The 18,152-nt window shown below is 39.6% G+C and overlaps 1 protein-coding gene across 1 annotated transcript in view; it reads left to right on the forward strand.

The window, feature by feature from the left end:
• The window catches only part of VIPR2 (vasoactive intestinal peptide receptor 2), a 91,001-nt gene that overhangs the window by 50,183 nt on the left and 22,666 nt on the right, over positions 1–18,152 (forward strand). Inside the window, exon 5 of the mRNA XM_067542689.1 lies at positions 12,824–12,921. Within this exon, the coding sequence (XP_067398790.1) occupies positions 12,824–12,921 (98 nt within the window). The remainder of the gene's footprint in view (positions 1–12,823; positions 12,922–18,152) is intronic.

The raw sequence follows: 18,152 nt of genomic DNA on the forward strand, positions 1-18,152 counted from the left end.
GTGGAGCACCCATAGGGACACTACTCAAAGAAGAAGGAAAAGTTACTTATCCTGTGTAGTAACTGTAGTTCTTCAAGATGTGTGTCCCTAAAGGTGGTCCAACACCCACCCTCCTTCCCCTCTGCTTTGGTTGTTCCCTAGGGGATGCCTGAGTAGAGAAGGAACTGAGCATGGTTGACCCATGCACCGCTATATCACCTCAGTGTTTGCATTGAGGGGGCATATAGGGCACATGCGCAGGCCAAATGGACACTGCTAGCTAGAAATCTCCGATCAAGGGTTCAAAAGGTGCAAGTGCACCTGAAGTGGAGCACCCATAGGGACACATCTTGAAGAAATACATTTACTGTGCAGGGTGGGTAACCCTTCCTTCTTTTGTCAGATGAATGCGCAATGCAGTGACAAATTGGAATGCTATTCACATTGAAATCAGTTGTGCTAGAGTAAATGCACACAAACTCCTTGTAAGTCTTTTTACTTAATACATTTTGTTGTGGAGGCCATGTAAGTCTACAGTGCTCCTGAAATATTATTTTAAGTAATATTTTTTGCTGGAGGATAACATCCCACTTGTATTCCTTTTAGTGACTAGAAGTGACAGGAATTGTTTCATATCCAGGCTCCCTGCCAGTCCCTGTCAAGCTTAGAGTATGTAGCCAGAGGCTAAATTGGGGTCACGGCTGCTTCAGCATGACTGGACAACTAATCCTTTGTTAGAAAGTTCACTTCTGGTTTTATTTATTTATTTATTTTCTTGATGAAAATATTTTCATTGCATTCTAAAATCATATATGTTGTGTACAACCCAGGGCAAGCACGTTTTGGAAAGATTCAAACTACCTTTAATTTTTTTTTCTTTTTTTAATTTGAGGATGCAAATAAAATCCCCTCAGATACCACAATAGATTTTTTTTTTTTTTTTTTTTTTCAAAAAAATTCCAAACATAGTTTTTTATTTTTCATGATAGTGCAGAATGGGAGAGATTTTCTTTTTTTCTTTTCTTGCCTTTCTGTCTCACTCAGTCAGATGTTGGTTTGACCAATTCTGCCTTCTTGGTGGCATATTGTATGTAATTCTGTTTAATCACCATCCTAAACCTCAGGGATTTTAGAATATCTAAAGTAACGTTTATAGAAAACATTTCTGCTCCACTGACACCTGCCATGCTACTTTGTTTCATACTGGTGAAATGATTTGGTATTATCTCTAGAGTTCAACATCTACAGACAATATCTCCCAAATCTATAACTTATTACTATAGCACCTAAAATGTGCTAAGCACTTCACAGACAAATAAGGAGGCTAATTCCTGCCTAAGGATCTTACAATCTAAGGACCTGACCTTGCAAACACTTAGGCTATGTCTACACTTAAACAGCTACAGCAGCACAGCTGCAGCGCTTTAATGTAGATACTCACTGCAGCAACTGGAGGGGTTCTCTCATTGCTGCAGTTAATCCACCAAATTGACAGGCAGTTAAGTCGATGGAAGAATTCGTCCATCAGCCTAGCACTGTCTACACCAGGAGTTAGGTTGGCTTAACTAAATCGCTCGGAGTGTGAATTTTTCATATTCCTGAGTGACATAGCTGGGTTGACCTAACTTTTTAGTATAGACTTGGCCTTAGGCACATGCTTCACTGGTCTCATCTGGTCATTGAATTGACTACTCACATGAGTAAAGTTAAGAACATGTGTAGGTGTTTGCAGGGTCAGGGCCTAAAGGCTACATTGTGCATATGCTAATTATCAAGGACAGTGCTTACTACCGTAAGAAGTCCCAATGTCTTCAGTGCTTGAGTGAAGACAAGTTTTCAGTGACACTGCTGAAAGGAGTGTCTGGTGTTCTCAGAGAAACTCTACTCCCACTGGGCAGATAAGGGATACAGGGTAGAAGGCACAACAGAGAAGCAGTGTGATTGGGTGGTGAAATTTAGCCTCTGTCCTGTACTTCTGCTATTTTCGTATCAAATTGTTTGTAAACATTTTCTAATGCTAATTTTGGTAACATTTCAGTGTGGGGACAGCTAGGAACAGAAGTTTAATATTTACATTACTCAATCCTTTCTTAAAAGATTAGTCTCTGGGAAAACTAAATTTTAGTTACAAAAACTGTTTGTTTCCATGAAATTGTGCATGATTTATAGAGACTGTATGGGTGATACAGGCTTTTAATGCAAACACTTTAACGGGATAGCTAGATCTACTACTAGGTATACTCTAGGAGTTAGACCCAAGCAGATCCATAAAATGGCCATTTATAGTCAAGTGCCTGCCTGAGCATCCAAATGTAGGAATGACTTTTTTAGACATCACTATTTGATAACTGAGCCCTATTGTCTGCTCAAAAATAGATACTGAGCGCTCAGATATTATCCAGCTCTATATTCACAGCCCACTCCACTTCCGCAGACAGAAGATACGTAGTATCTGTTGGTATAGCCCTTAGGGAAGCAGAAGAGGACTGGCTTCATTGCATGCTCCCCTTTTCCTGATGATGCTGTGGAAGCTGTTTGTCAGGTGCCTTGTAAGAATTTGGGTTCCTCTCAACTGCATGTTGGGAACTGGCAGGCCAGGACAAAGTGGAGGAGAGGATGTCCTTGGCAAGCATCATCAGTGTCCTTCAGGGGAGTTCTGGTCCAACAGCCATTTTCATACGCAGATGATCATACTGTACTGTGACTCTGGAACATTAGCACTTAGACTCTTAAAGAAACATGCTCTGAATTGTTGCTAAGTAGTTTCATTGTGTGCTCTGCCGACAATGTCTGTAAATCCATTTAAGTTTGTTTCATTCTTTTTGAATGATCCTGAACTTCTTTTTAAATGCACTTCTAACACCTTTCATTGTTTGTTTGGAACATCACCATTTTTTTGCTTTCAGCTTTTAATTTGACACCATTGCAAACTGCCAGCGTCTGAAACTAGGTAATTGGGCAACACAAATGGCAGATCATAATCTTGGACAGCTCAGTGAAGATTTCTGATCCGTGTGCAGTGTACAAAACAGCAATTAAGATATTATGCTGCAGTGATGAGACAGAAATAATACAGAAAATATGTAATTCAGTGGTCTTGTTCTACTGCATTTCAGAAAACAGAAGGCAGAAAATAAAAAGGCATAGAACAGAACATAAAAAAATAAAGAAGATTAGTAAGAGGAGATGTGGTGTATGGGATTGAAGATAAAATAAAGAATAAAGATAAAACAATGAATAAATAAGTTTGGGGCAGCATTGCCTCTCTTCCTCCCCCTTCCCCCCCCAACTCTGCCCATGAGCATTTCTTAGGGAAATAGGGCCTCTTACACTGCATTTTGCCCTATTGGGTGTTCTTGATTCCTGTTCAGGTGTTTTATATTTTATACCAGTCTCTGGTTCTCGTAAAATTTGGGGACGAAGATAGACCTGACTAGTGCAGTTCTTGCCTGTTTGATTTGGCACTTTCTTCTGTGACTCTTATGGGAGAAAATACATAAATTACATTCTTTATTAGATAAGAAGCAATAAATGTCTAAGAACTGATTCTCACTGTCTTGCACCTTGTGTAGTCAGTTCTTCCTACAAAGTAGGTGCAAATTTTATCAGATCAGAGTGGTTGCATCTTGCAAACACACTCATTATGTATAGACGTGAATTACAGCAAAAGAAGCAAGGTAGAGGAGAATCAGGCCCGGTCTACACAGAAAGTTGCACCAGTTTAATGGAAGTTGGATTTTTAAATTGACTTAGACTGGTATATGACCATGTTGAGAACATAAGAACTGCCATAATGGATCAGACCAATCCATCTAGACCAGTATCCTGTCCCCAACTATCACTAGTTCCAGACCTTTAGGGAGAATTTACAGCACAAAGCAATTTTGGAGAGAACCAGCCCTGTCTTCCACTCCTGACTTCTAGTACACATAGGCTTAGGGTCACCACGAGCATGGTAGGGCTCGGGGAGGGAGTGCCACCCACATCCCCTAACTCACCTCAGCGGGCCACAGAGTGTGTCTGGGTTGGGGGGCACAACCAAAAAATCTGGGGTGGGGCACATGACCCCATGTGCCCGCCCCCCCACCCCACCTGCGTTGCCTTTGGTATGGGGCACAAATATGCTTCCTCGCCCTGGGTGCTGAAATTATGACTGTCTCTGTTACTCTTCTCTGAATCTTTTCCAGTTCCACTATCTCCTTTTTGATATGGGGCAATCAAAACTGCATGCAGTATTCAAGATTGGCACACCCTAGATTAATATTATCATATTATCATTATCATATTTTCTGCCTTATTTTTATCCCTTTCATAATAGCTCCTAACATTCTGTTAGCATTTTTGACCACTGCTGCGCACTGAGCTAAAATTTTCAGAGAAATATTCACAATGACTCAGGTCTCTTTCTTGAGTGGTAACAGCTAATTTAGACCCCATCATTATATATGTGTAGTTTGGAAAAAATAATCCCATGTGCATTATTTTACACTTATCAATGTTGAATTTCAACGGCCATTTTGTTGCTCAGTTCCCCTGCCATTTTGTGAGAGCCTCCTGTAACTCTCAGCAGTCAGCTTTGGATTTAATTCTCTTGAATAATTTTGTATCCTCTGCAGATTTTGCCACTTCGCTGTTTGCTCCCTTTTCCAAATCATTAATGAATATGTGAGCAGCGCAGTCCCAGTACAGATCCTGTGCAGACCCCGTTGTTTACCTTTCTCCATTGTGGAAACTGACCATTTATTCCTATCCTTCGTTTCTTATCTTTTAACGAGTTACTGGGCTTGTCTACATTTACAGTGCTGCAGTAGCACAGCTGCAGCACTTAGTGAAGATGCTTCCTACACCTGCGGGAGAGCTTTTCACATCAGGGTAGGTGCTCCACCTCCCCAGGAGGTGGTAACTATGTCGATGGGAGAATCCCTTCCATCAACATAGCGCTGTCTACATCAGGGTTTAGGTCAATATAACTAAATCGCTCAGCGGTGTGGATTTTCCACACCCCTAGTGGTGTAATTAAGTTATATTGACATAAGTTGGTAATGTAGACCGAGCCACTGATCCATGAAAGGACCTTCCCGCTTAGCCCGTGACTGCTTGGTTTCCTTAAGAGCCTTTGGTGAGGGATTTTTGTCAGACTTGCTGAAAATTCAAGTACATTCTATCGACTGGATCATCCTTATCCACATGCTTGCTACCCCCTAAAAGGATTCTAATAGAGTGATGAGGCATGATTTCCCTTTACGAAAACTTCGTGGACTATTTCCAACAAATTGTGTTAATCTCTGTTGCCTCTATAGTGGCCCTTTGTGGCCTGTTACTGCACAACTCAACCAGCTGCAGGTCTGCACTGGTAGGTTGCTGTCTCTCTGAGGTAGCCATGCAGTCCTACCCTTTCCAGGGTTTAAGGTCCAAAGGAAATCAGGAACCAAAAAGCACAACTGAGAACAGGGCTGTCTGATAAACCTTTAGTAGAACCCTGCCATTGCATTCAGGGCTTCTCTACAAACAGTACATGCTTCCATCCGTTCCCCGGGTCAGCTCATCCCTCCTAGCATGGGCTTATCTGGCTGGCAGTCTAGCTCAGTCTCTGGGCTGCAGCAAGACTTCTCTCCCATCAAGAGAAGCAGAGTTCTGAACTCCTTCCTGGCCAGCCCTGAACTGAGCTAGGTCTCCACCTCTTAACTCCCCTCTCCATTCCTGACATTTGCTGCAGGCCTAGCTGGGTGGGGCCATTGCTAGTGTGGGGCCTATCTGCCCCATCACATGGTGAAAACACTTTTTTGGATATTCTTAATTTGATTTAAATTTGGCTCATGTAAATCAGTTCCTTACTGACTTAACTGAACGCGCACTTTAAGGCCCCTTTATACTGCAGCAATGGTGGAGAGAGGCTCTAAGGTAACAGAAAATTCAGACTTAAGTTTTATCAATTTATATGGAAAATACAGAGCTATAGCACAACTAAGGCCTGACATTTTAGTGATGAGTAGGATGAATGCTCTTATACTAAGAAATTACATAATGGAGATTATCTTTTAGATGAGTAAGGCTGCAACATTGTAGAATTATGTGACTAGAAATTAATAACCCGATTAATAACACAAACACTAGTTATATCAACTGGATATGTTAAAATAACTTGTCTAAGAAACCTTTGGAAATTTTGTAATATTTGTTAGTGCATGTGGCCCTGCCACTGCAATTTATCAGCACATTTCTTACAACACAGTTTATTTAGAATTTAAAGAGTCAGTTAAAGGCACAGGGGAGAAAAATGACTTGATTTTAGTGCATTTGGCACAGCTCTAATTCCACTTCAACTCAGTATGCATAGAAGCTAACCTTACACTGATTTTGAAACTCAGGACTAAAGGGAAAAAAATATAAGTTACGGAACTAGCAAAAATGAAAAAAATAGAAGAGAAGAAATGAAATCCTAATATATGAATCAGATCCCTAAAGCTGTATTGGAAATGGTGGTGTCTATTTTGAATAGAAAGGATGAAGCTGGCACACAAACCTGCAGACCCATTAACTTGTTAAACCCCTGAGCCGTATTCACATTGTTGAAACTGCAGTCATGATTCATGCAGTTTTAATATACTTCTCTTGAATTTTCTGTTTCACAATAACATTGCAAAGTGAACAGTCTTTTAGCAACTGAAATCCAGTGAGATTTGGGCACCCAACTCTCTTAGGCTCCTTTGGAAATCCCATACAAAATGTCTTTTGCAGCACTTTGAAGGAGAGCAGAAGTGTTTACTCATCAAACATCATCACTGGCAGGAGAAAAGCTAAAAACAAAAGCAAGCACAAATGTCAGTGCGTTTTTCTTTTAAATAAAGATAATGAATAGGGAGGAAAAAACCTTGATGTTGATTAAAAATAAAATAATTTATTGCACATAGGGCCTGGTTCAAAGCCCCTTGAAGTTAGTGGAAAGACTCCAGTGGCCATGGGAGCAGGCTCTTATTTACTGCCCTGTATTTTACTCTACTTTACTAGGAGTAGGTGGAACAGGAAATTCAAACTACTTAGTCTTGGCCTTGGAAGTCATCTTCAGGAGAAAGAAAGTGCTCATCAGAGAGCAGAGGGTGACATCTATACAGCACTTTGGAAAATTCTTCTCCAGGCAATAAAAAGTAAAAAAAAAACCCACATGTTGTAAAATAATCCATAGCATTAAGTAACGCAAATAAATCTTTTAGCATCACTCATAGGAATGTAGTGCTGTAGGAGGTGCTGAGGAAAAGGAGAATAACAGAAATGTTAAATCCCATCAGTCATACAGATGGTGCCCATTGTAACCAAGCTCCCTCATAGGAAGGCCATACTGGTCTGATAATGAGTTTTGCTGTGATGACTTCTTGTAGTCACTCTTTCATACAAGCAAGCCACCAATCCACATATTCTAACTATCATGGTTCATTAGCCTCTGAATTTCAGAAATCAGTTGCTACTTCGTGCTAAGTTTATAAAAGTATAACTGATGCTGTGCCTGGGTGATGGGGGGAGGCAAAGAACGTAGAACCAAGGCAATTTATTCTGAAATGGGGATGTGCAAACATGGAAAAAAGTTAGGGTATGCAATGCAGACTAAACATGGACATAAATTTGATATACTTGGCACCAACCATTTACAATTTTCCTAAACAAATACCTCCCCGTCAAGACCAAAACTAAAGAGAATGTACAATCTCTCTTTATCGGGTGTTCCTGTGCATCTCAGAGTCACTAACATTTTGTGAAATAGAATAGCATAACTCAAGTGTTAGTCATGAGGGGCACCAATGATCCTAATTCTCTTTCACCCACCAGGAAGGACAGAGATCAAATTCACAGATGGGGAAAGTGAGGCACAGAGAAGTGAAGTGACATGGTCAGTTATCAGGCCAGTGACAGAGCTCGGAACTGAACTTTACACATTAGTTTGATATCTAAATGGCCACTAATACAGTCACCTGAGCACAAGACAACATGTTGAGTGAATGTACTTCTTATCCAAGGCTTTTGTGTGTACAAAAGTCTCATTTGTTCAAAGACTTGCAGTTGCCGTATATACTAAACAGAAAAGCTTTAAAAAGTTACTAAACACAGAGTGTAAAAGGTGCAGTGGTTTGTTTGGTTTTTGTGCTGGCAATAAGAATGAGTTTAGCTGCTCACTGAAGAAAGTGTGCAGATCACTACTATAACAGTTAATGAGAATGTTACTAATGAATTAATTTTTATTATTTGTAGCATACAAAATAAGATATTTTAGTAATAGAGAAATTTTTGGCAGTGAAGGACCACTATAATGTCTATAGCATCCTGGTCTCCTTTTTTTTTTTTTTTTTTAATTTTCTGGTACCATCTTCTTTTTCCATTCTCACTTATACTTTCAGTATATCGTAATTTACTTCCCTGGTACTCCCAACCTGAGCTCTCATTCTCTAGCACTGAGAATGTAACATGCACACATCCTCTCTGAAATGCACTGTACACATGAAAGGACCATTTTAGCCCTTAATATTATTTCTGTTTTAATAACCATCTAGACTGGTGGTAGTAACAGAGGCAAAGACTTTTAAAAATATATACGATATAAGCTATAGCTTTGAATTTATGTTGACTTTTATTTCCCTTTTCAATTTGTGTGAATTTTTTCCCATGAAAATAGAGGACTAATAAAACTGGTTTGAGCCAGTGACCTCCTCTGTATAAGATAATTTACAGAACAGTGCAATCCTTAGATCCCATGATGTTAATAAATCAAGACGTACAGTTGTGCTATAGCATATTACGACTACATCACTACAGAGATCATAGCTTCTTACTTTTTTAACTGAGAAACATCAATTATATATTTCCTGTAAGAGCACAGTAATAGGTCTCCCCTTTGTTAAAAGAGCAGAGATAATCTGCATAGTTTTCCGGTCTGTAGGAAGTTTATACTCTTAACTGACAGTTCACTTAAGTCATTATTTCTTAAAGGCATGGTATTAATATATCTTAGCTGAGTGTTACAGCACATAACAATAATTCTAGATGTGCATGTAATAAAACCTGACTTCGTCACTGGAAACATTAAGAAAATAGACATTTATTACAGCAATTGAAACCCATTCATCAACAGTAAATACTGGAACCAATTTGGTGAATTAAAAATACAGGATTTTATGACTACTCACTGAGAAGTTAATGCTATATTCAGTTTCATCTTGAAGCCAACCACTTGAGTAATGAATTCTCAGAAATGACAAGCATGTTTCTTTTAAGAATAACTACTTTTCATTTGTTTGAAAGAAAAATGTCCAAATTCAAGATCTAATACTTGCTGAAACTGCTGGATCGCTCTTAAAAATATGGGCTAGGGTAGTCACCCTAGCAACAGGAATACATTTAATAAAATTGCTAGTGTTTTTAGTGCAAGCTAAATATTGTTCTAGGAATTTAAATATTTTTATGAGTTGGGACTGATTGTGCTGGTTGCACTGTACTCTGAATCCGAAGGAAAGTTGTCCTAGAACCTCCTACTTGCTATTACCTATAAAGCACCATCTGTGTGCACAGTGCTTTACAAGAAATATAGAAGACAAGGTTCTTGACCTTGAGCAGTTTACAACTGAACTCAGTGAAACTGGAAACACCCAACAAACTTCCCCTGTGCGGCCTGGAAACATTGTGATAGTGGTAAGATCAGCATGGAAGAGTTTGTGAAAGAAGTGGTTTTCAAAAAGGAGGGAAGAGACCACAAAGCAGAATTCTCAAACTAGTCAGGGGAATACCTATTTGGCAACTGGGCCCAACCTTGTAGGCATGCTCTGAGGATGCCTAAGATCTGATACCTGTCAGATCTTACATCGGAGGGCAGGACACAGCGCCCACATCCAAGACAGCAAGGGCACAGGAAAACATAGGGCGACAGTGATGGTTTCAGCTCCTAGAGCATGGGCTAGATGAGCAGCTGATCTGGCTTAGGGGCCTAACTCGAGGAAGAGTTTTGCAGTAGGATCCCAAGCAGAGGGCGATGCTTATCTCTGGCCTGTCGCCGGATGTATTAGGTCAGCTGCTGAGATGCCCTCACCGCTCTCTTGCTGGCATTTCACTCCTTGCTAAATTAGTTAGTTCCCTGCTCAGCTTGCAGGTGTCTAAGGATTCTTTTTTCAGGCACCTGGCTCTCCCGGTGCATTTTTTAGGGAGCCTGGTCACGTAGCTTGGGCCTGAGGACTCCATTAGGTGGCTGGCTATATAGGGGTTCGGTGATGCAGAGCTCAGTGGAGCAATGCCAATGTACTTATGAAGATCTTGGCTCCTGTGCCCACAGAGTCCCACTGAATTCAGAGGGAGTCCACAACTGTGTACAGGTGTGTGTGCACAAGGATGTATTTGTAGGATTGGGTTCCTGTAGAGTACAATGAAAGGAATAATTTATTTTATACCATTGTATCTAGCCAAGGATTTCAATTTAAAATAAAAGTTTATCATCAGTCCTTGGTCTTTTAAGAGGGGAAGCTTCCTAAGGTCATTCCTATTCCATTGCGACCTTTACTAATTTCCATGGTCATGTTTTCTCTGGTGCCTCTCTGTGTGGGGTTGGGGCTTCCCTGTATCTCCACCAGTTCCTGATTCAAGATTTGTATAATGTCCTTCTCCTATTCATAGCATAGGAGGAGTTCTCCTCCCCAAGCTAACGAGCAAAAGAAAGGTCCTTTTGGGACTTGGCTTATCAGCTGGCCTACTGTCTTTAATTAGGGTCTACTGTCAGCCCCTTCTCTTGGGGCACCCTGCTTTACAGCTGGTCCATGCTATTTCAGGGACAATGAGGCCTGCGAGTCTCTCTCTCTTGGCAGATCAGTCTCTGGTGTAGCAGTCTTTTTCCTGTTCACCACCCCTCCCTCTGGTGAGTTTTCTCTCTTTAAGATCCCCCTCTCCTTTCCAGGCAGTGCAAACCTCACAGGCGCACCTCCTTAGTGCTGAATGAGCCCAGAAAAGCTAGCTAATCTCCTCTCCAACAGTGTGAGGGTGTACCCCTTCACATATGCCAATATTTTACTGCTAATTTAAAAACAAATTAACTCAATACTAAAAGGCTAGGAGTTCTATGGAAATGTCAAGACAGTCCACTTCTATGAACTGTTAGTACAGAAATCAAAGTAGGCATCTACTTCCCTTGTGGTATCTATTGTACCATTTGGGGATTAAGAGAATGGTGGTGTTTGATTAGTTATTGAAGTAGTGTGTTGGAATTGGGCCATGCTCTTTAGATAACTAGCCAATGATCCCTCACACAGCTGCTAACAGGGACTGGTGCCATTTTCCTTGAATGCCCTTAAGATCTATTTGTTGAATGTAGGTAATTTGTTTCCCTTAATTTTTAACTTAAAGTATATTTATTATACCACATTTGCAACATACTTCAATTTATGTAACATTTAATTTAGACTTGCCCAAATGCATACTGTGCTTGCTAAATGAATTAAACATTATTCTGCTAATTTTGACATACACCAGATCACTAACATTCTCTCCTTTCAATGCTATTCTTCCATAAAAATTGGAACTTCCTAATATTATTCCTTCATCACCATGTTCTAGCAATTTTAAAATGGTATTTTTCTACCAGATGAGTTTTAGCAGTATTTCTATTTAACTCTGTATAATTTTTAACAAGAGCTGAATCCAAATGAAGAATCTTGTACAAATGGACATTTAGACACATAAGACACATACACAATGTTGTTAGAGGCATACTTTTACTTTTTGAAATATGAGGTCAGACTCTCAGCTGGCGTAGCTCTATTGAAATCAGTGGACGTAGGCTGACTTACACGAGCAGAGAGCCTAGCCTATTATCTTAAACATGATAGTCTTAAAATACTGAGTACTTGTGCTCCTTAGTGACACGGGTGCCAGAATGTGTGTACACATACTTGCATGTGCCTAACTTTGAAAATTGGTTTCATAAGATACAATATGCTGCATTGATGTTAAAAAATAACACGTTAATTCCATTAAATAACAACTGGTTTATTAATTTATTTCTCCTAAATCACATCTACAGTATTAATATCTTATAGTACTTTAGTGGAAAATAATGTAAGACATAAAATTTAATTATAGGCATCAAAAGAAGTAGCAGATTAATTCTGACTTTTTGGCATTACTCTTATGGATTTTTCATTTCTGATAGCATAGCATGCAGCAATATTTAGGTGGTAAATTAAGGAATGGTGATGGTTGTTCAATGGTGTATCCCCTTTCTGCTGCTTTTGCTTTATAGAAGAAGTGGCTTTTAGGCTTTCAAGGAGGAATTTGAATAGAGAGAGGAAGGGTTGTTTGGGCCCAATTCACCAAAGCATTTAAATATGTGCACTTGAAATCAATGGGACTTAAGCTCTTTCTTAAGTCTGTTGCTGAACAAGACTGGACTACTGAATCATGGCTTTGGAGCAGAAGTGGTAGAAGGCTGTTCCAAGTATAACCCATGCTTACAAAGTGTGACTCTGTCCTTCTGTAGTGGCTGAACCACATGGAGGCTTATGAACGTTCTATTGGCTCTGGGCTAATGGAGCGGGGTTATTTGGTGGAGGCAGTTGATGTTTAAAGATCCAGAAGTCCCACGTTTGATTCCCCATCACGGATGACTTCTTTAGGGGCACTGCATTATACGAGTGTAAGGGAATCAGCATGTTTAACATTCTCACAGGAATTCTGTAGCTGGTGGCCAGACTAAAAATTGTTAGAAAATTATATTGTACACAGTTTTTATTCTTGCAAACTATTTAAAGCAATGCCACATTATTATGATTTTGATTGCACATATCATTAATGGTTTATGAATATATATTTTTCTTCATAGATTAATTTCTATGTACTAGTGAGGGCAATCTACACTCTTGGACATGGCGCATCTCTGATTGCTCTAACGACAGGAAGTATAATTCTTTGCCTTTTCAGGTAAGTACCTTACATGAATAATAATAAATGGGAAAATTGGAAGATACTTTTTAATCCTTGTTTGTTTTATGAATATTCACGTGTTTAGGAAATGGATGATTTTTAAACTGAAGAATTTAACAACGAATAATAATTGCATTGGTAAAATGAATTTGTTCACACCACTCATCTCAGCAGATCCCAAAGAACTTTACAAATTCATACATAGTACAACCTACAAGCACAAGATTAGCTCAGATCTAAACCAGTTAGGACTTTATTGATTAAAATCAACATCTTGAATGGTACCTGAAAACAAATAGAAAGCCAATCAACACTAACCAAGTGGGCAGTCATGTTCTGGTGAAGTTTCTGGGTGGTCTTCAAGTCTGTTCTAATATGGAGTGTCTTCAGTAATCTGACCTGAAAGTCACAAGGGATCACTGTGGTGAGAGATTGAAAAGAAATACCATAGTCACAATGCTTTTATTCATGGAGATGGAAAAAGGCACTTCTGGTTACTGACACTATTTGAGGTTCTGCAATTCAGATTGGCTCACAGTATAAATAAGGGTGGGACTATATTATGGGGACAGATACCATTTCTTGAAATCTCTTCAAATGCCTATGAGTTTCATCTCCTCCTGCCTACTAGCATCACCTTCATCTTCTTCATACTGAGTTTCAACCAACTTTCTTTCATCCATGCCCCAAGCTCCACCCGGTACTGAGAAAGCTAAGAAAAGGCATTGTTCAGTTTCAGCAAAAAAGAGAGAGAGAGAAGCATGCAGGGGTGTGTACAGAAATTTAAATTTGAATGCTTTTGGAGGGGCATGTTAAACACACACCAATGAAAGATTCATGTGGCCCCCCCCTCCCAGATTTCTTGGGATGCCTCTGATAGGGATGCCCAGCAGCGAAGAGGCAGCAGCTCCCCCTGGCAGTAGCACTCTCTTGTCCCTTTCTCTGATCAGATAACAAGTGTGAAAAATCAGGATGGGGTGGTGGGAAAGAGGCGCCTATATAAGAAAAAGCTCTGAATATTGGGACTGTCCCTATAAAATCGGGACATCTGGTCACCCTAGTGTCCCTGCAGCCCAGAGAGGGAGGAAGCAACAGGGTGCCGGCTGCCCGCTGAGCTCCTCCTCCTTCAACCCCTACAACTGCAACCTACCATTTCTCAATCCCTGCTGCTAGAGTCCCAGGAGTGCTGACTGCTTTGCAGACTGCTTGCTGAGGTGAGTCGGGATAGAGGCAGCAGCAGATTGCAGCTGTAGTGGTGGGGGGAAGGAGTTCAGCTGGCAGCCAGCCACCCTGCTGCTTCCTCCCTTCCATGCTGCAGGGAGACACAGAGATTTTTTGGGTGGGGCCGTGCCTGCTTTTCCTCCCCCTCCTCCCCCCATGCATGCCCCTGGCTACCTGTTCTCTGCAGCATGATGGTGTCAGAGACCCAATACTGTCACAAGCTACCACAATGACAACATCATTCAGGATCTCTCTGCAAAGAAAGAACAGAACAATTTCAGGAGTAATCTCCTCTGTCCTAGTTAAGATCTGCAAGCAAATCAACACCACCTTGTGTTCATCACTGTCAATGGCTATTGATGCATGTGAAAGAATCTAACATAGACTCCTGACTTTTGTCCACTGCTAGAAGGTAGACAATTGGTGATACTGAAAACCATTTCAGCCAGGAAAGCCAGACTGAAGAGGGGTTAGGAAAGTAAGAGGAATCCAGAGGGCATTAGTGCAACCTTATTACAGACTTCTCAGTATCATTGCCCAAAAAAGGCAAGTTAAAGAGACGGTGATAGTTAGTTTCCAAAGCTGGGGACAAAGAAATGCTTACTTGAGGAAAAGTAGTCCTGTGGGAGACTATATCAGTCACCAGCAATGGAAACAAGGACAAAAGTGTGTATGTGTGTGTGTGCGTGCTCTTCATTCACACAGTATCAACAATATGGGCCATTATATGAACTGGGACCATTTTTTTGGTAAGTGGGAATATTTTTAGAATTTCAGTCCCCCTCCCCCTCTACCCAGTTAATGCATCCTCAATAATAAATCACGCCTGGGAATATTGGTTTTAGAATCTGTCAACTGACCCTAAATGCCTTTAAAACCAATATCTTGTGGGGGTGATCCAAGGATAATAGGTAATGAAAGGCTCCATCTCCCATCCTCCAGGATCAGAATAGCTGAAAACACTTTTACTAGCTATTTATATTTATATTGAAGAATCAGTTGTCCAGAAGGATCCCAAGGTGCTTTACAGAAAGTACTAATATACTCTATATAAGGATCCACTGAAATACATCCATCTTTGGGTGGAGCCAGCCGACCTATACAATAGTGTTTAGGAGGAGGAGTAAAGAATAACTTCTTCAAGTGAAACTACTGGGAGAAATTTCAGGTAGTTATACTAGTGAGTTAAAAATTAAGTTATTAAAGCAACAAAGAAATCAAAATCCTGACTTCAACCAACAGGATTAAAGTTTGAATTTTTGATGTTAGTAATACACAGGATTACTAAAACTGCATTGATGCACAAAACTGTGTCAGTGGAATTGGACAGACTCTCCTGCAGCATTTATCTCTGAACATGTGCACCATTATTTTCTGAAACAAAGTTCTGGCATGGAAAGAGTTCAATATAACTGTGAGTGCTGTATGCATGACAAATATACAAAACCTCTCATTTAGCTGTCTCTGTTTGCTTGCCTTTCCTAGTCTAGCACATATGGATGAGCTATGAATGGCAGAACTGATACAACTTCAATGCTTTCTGATCTTTATTTAATGTACCAGCTACTATTTATGACCAGTCATGCTAAAATTAGGGCAATTAGATGAGAAAAGGACATTTTATTTCAGAATGGTTCACACAGTTGCAAGATTCTCTTGTACCCTGTTACTAAAATTGAAACTTCTTTCATGTATTTGCAGAGTTGGGGATAAATTCCTTGCAGAGACCTAATCTGGGTTCTCACTACTGTTTTCCCACCAAAGGCAGATTCTTAAGTATTATATGGGAAAGGAATTATGAACCTGGCAATTTTTAATCAAAGTGCCAGCCAGAGACACTGAACTTCCTAAAACCTCTTGAAATTCAAAATTGTCCCAATTTTTCAAATGTCAAGATTCTTTCACTTTGTATGAACAGTATGATTAGAACTGGTTGAAAATTTTCTGACAGAATTTTTTTCAGGAAAAAATGCTGTTTTGTCAAAATCAAAATGCTCCACAGGAATATTTCAATTTTGAAGAAATTCTGATGAGAAAAAAAGAATCAAAATGATCTTATTGGAACAAAACATTTCAACTTTTCATTTCAAAACTATTTTTCATTTTGAATTTTTTATATTTTATAATTATAATACCTCATTCTGATACAGCACTTTTCATCAATAGATCTCAGAGCACTTTACAATGGAGGTTAATATCACTGCCCCATTTTACAGATGGGGAAACTGAGGCACAAGGTCACCAGGCAGGTCAGTGTCAGAGGTGGAAATAGAACCCACATCTCTCAGTCCAGTGCTCTGTCCACTATGCCACAGTTCTGAAAAAGTCAAAATCAAAATGAAACATTTCAATTGACCCAAAACAAAATGTTTTTTTAATTTCATTTTGTGGGAAATATCAAAATTTGCTAAATTTGTGGTTGTAATTTCTATTCATAACAAAAACAAATTTAGAAATACCAGAATTTCCCACAAAATGGATATTTTCGTTTCCACACAGTTCTAGTCATGATGCATTCTGGCCTGCCAAAGTCTAACAAAACCTTGCGGGGAAAAAAAAGTCTATTTATTTAGTATGTGTCTCAGGAACCAGGAGAAAAATGTGAGTCTCGGTCATGTTTGCAGTGTTTCTATAACCATGTTGGTCCCAGGATATTAGAGAGACAAGGTGAGTGAGGTAATATCTTTTGTTGGACCAACTTCTGTTGGTGAAAGAGACAAGCATTTGAGCTACACAGGACCTGAAGAAGAACTCTGTGTAACTTGAAAGATGCTCTCTTTCACCAACTGAAGTTGATCCAATAAAAGGTATTACCTCACCCACCTTGTCTCTTTATCTCTGTCATGTCTGTCAGACTTTTTGTTATGCACTGCTCATTTTTAGACATTGTTCACAGGCCTTTGACATTTTTAGCATTAAAGTTTCATAATTTCACATCATGGGACAGTTTTATCAATAAAATAATAGAGACGTGTTACTTGTTTTGAGTGTTAAAAAATGAATAGCATGCCTTTTGTTCTATATCATTACATTAAGGTAACCCTTGTATAAGATGATGTCTTTTCTTTCAATTCCCTCAGAAAGTTGATTTGACAGCTCATAACATATAAATAACAAATTTAATAATGAAATGCACTGATTAACTCATAGAGCCTGATTTTCCTCTTACTTACTTTGGTGTAAATCAGGAGTAAGTCCCCTGAAGTCAGTGCTGCTACACTGATTTTAAGCAGTGTCAGTCAGAGGAAAAAGTAGGCCCACAATATCAGTTGGATTCAAAATGACTTCAGTGGGTTTGGCACACTTCTCTTTTCTTTCTGATGCCTTTAATTTAAAGCTTGTTAATACAGGCACTATATTGGTCCAGCTGTACTGATCAAGTTTAAGACAACCTCCGAAAAGTTGCCTCCAAATGTTGTTGTGAATTTTTCAGCTTGCACAACCGTATATGTATTGTTTATCTATCATCACAATTAAACGACTAGTTCTAGTAGCAAGTACCAAACTTATCCTATGTATTAAACTTTTTGTATATCTGACTGTGCTGCTATTTGCATATAAGCAGATTTCCACACAGCAGAAATCTAGCAACTATCACTACAGTAAGGGCCTGAACTGCAAGGGTCTCAATGCCCTCAGCTCCTATCATTTTAATTGAACTGCAGGAGCACAGCATCTTTCAGGAACAAATGAGCTGCTGGTAGGATTAGACCTTTATTCTTTCAAATCCAGCATGAGAGAGAAACATATTGTTCCTATTAATTATCGAAACAAAATAATTAGATGCCCATTCTCCCCTAGAATGTGACCCTGGGTTTCATAGGGATGTACTATGCCATGTACCATAATAATGATGGACTCTCAGCTGTTTTTGGATGTCTCAGGCCCTGCATCAGCAAAGCACAGCCGTTGAAGTCAATGGAAATTGAACAAGTGTTTAAAGTTAAGCATGGGATTATGTCCTTTGCTGAATTGGCCAACAATTCTTTTTGCATCTCTGCCTGGCT

Source organism: Emydura macquarii, unplaced genomic scaffold, assembly GCF_026122565.2.
Source record: "Emydura macquarii macquarii isolate MOO-44397 ecotype Brisbane River unplaced genomic scaffold, CSIRO-AGI_Emac_v2 contig_719, whole genome shotgun sequence".
NCBI classification, from domain to species: Eukaryota; Metazoa; Chordata; order Testudines; family Chelidae; genus Emydura; species Emydura macquarii.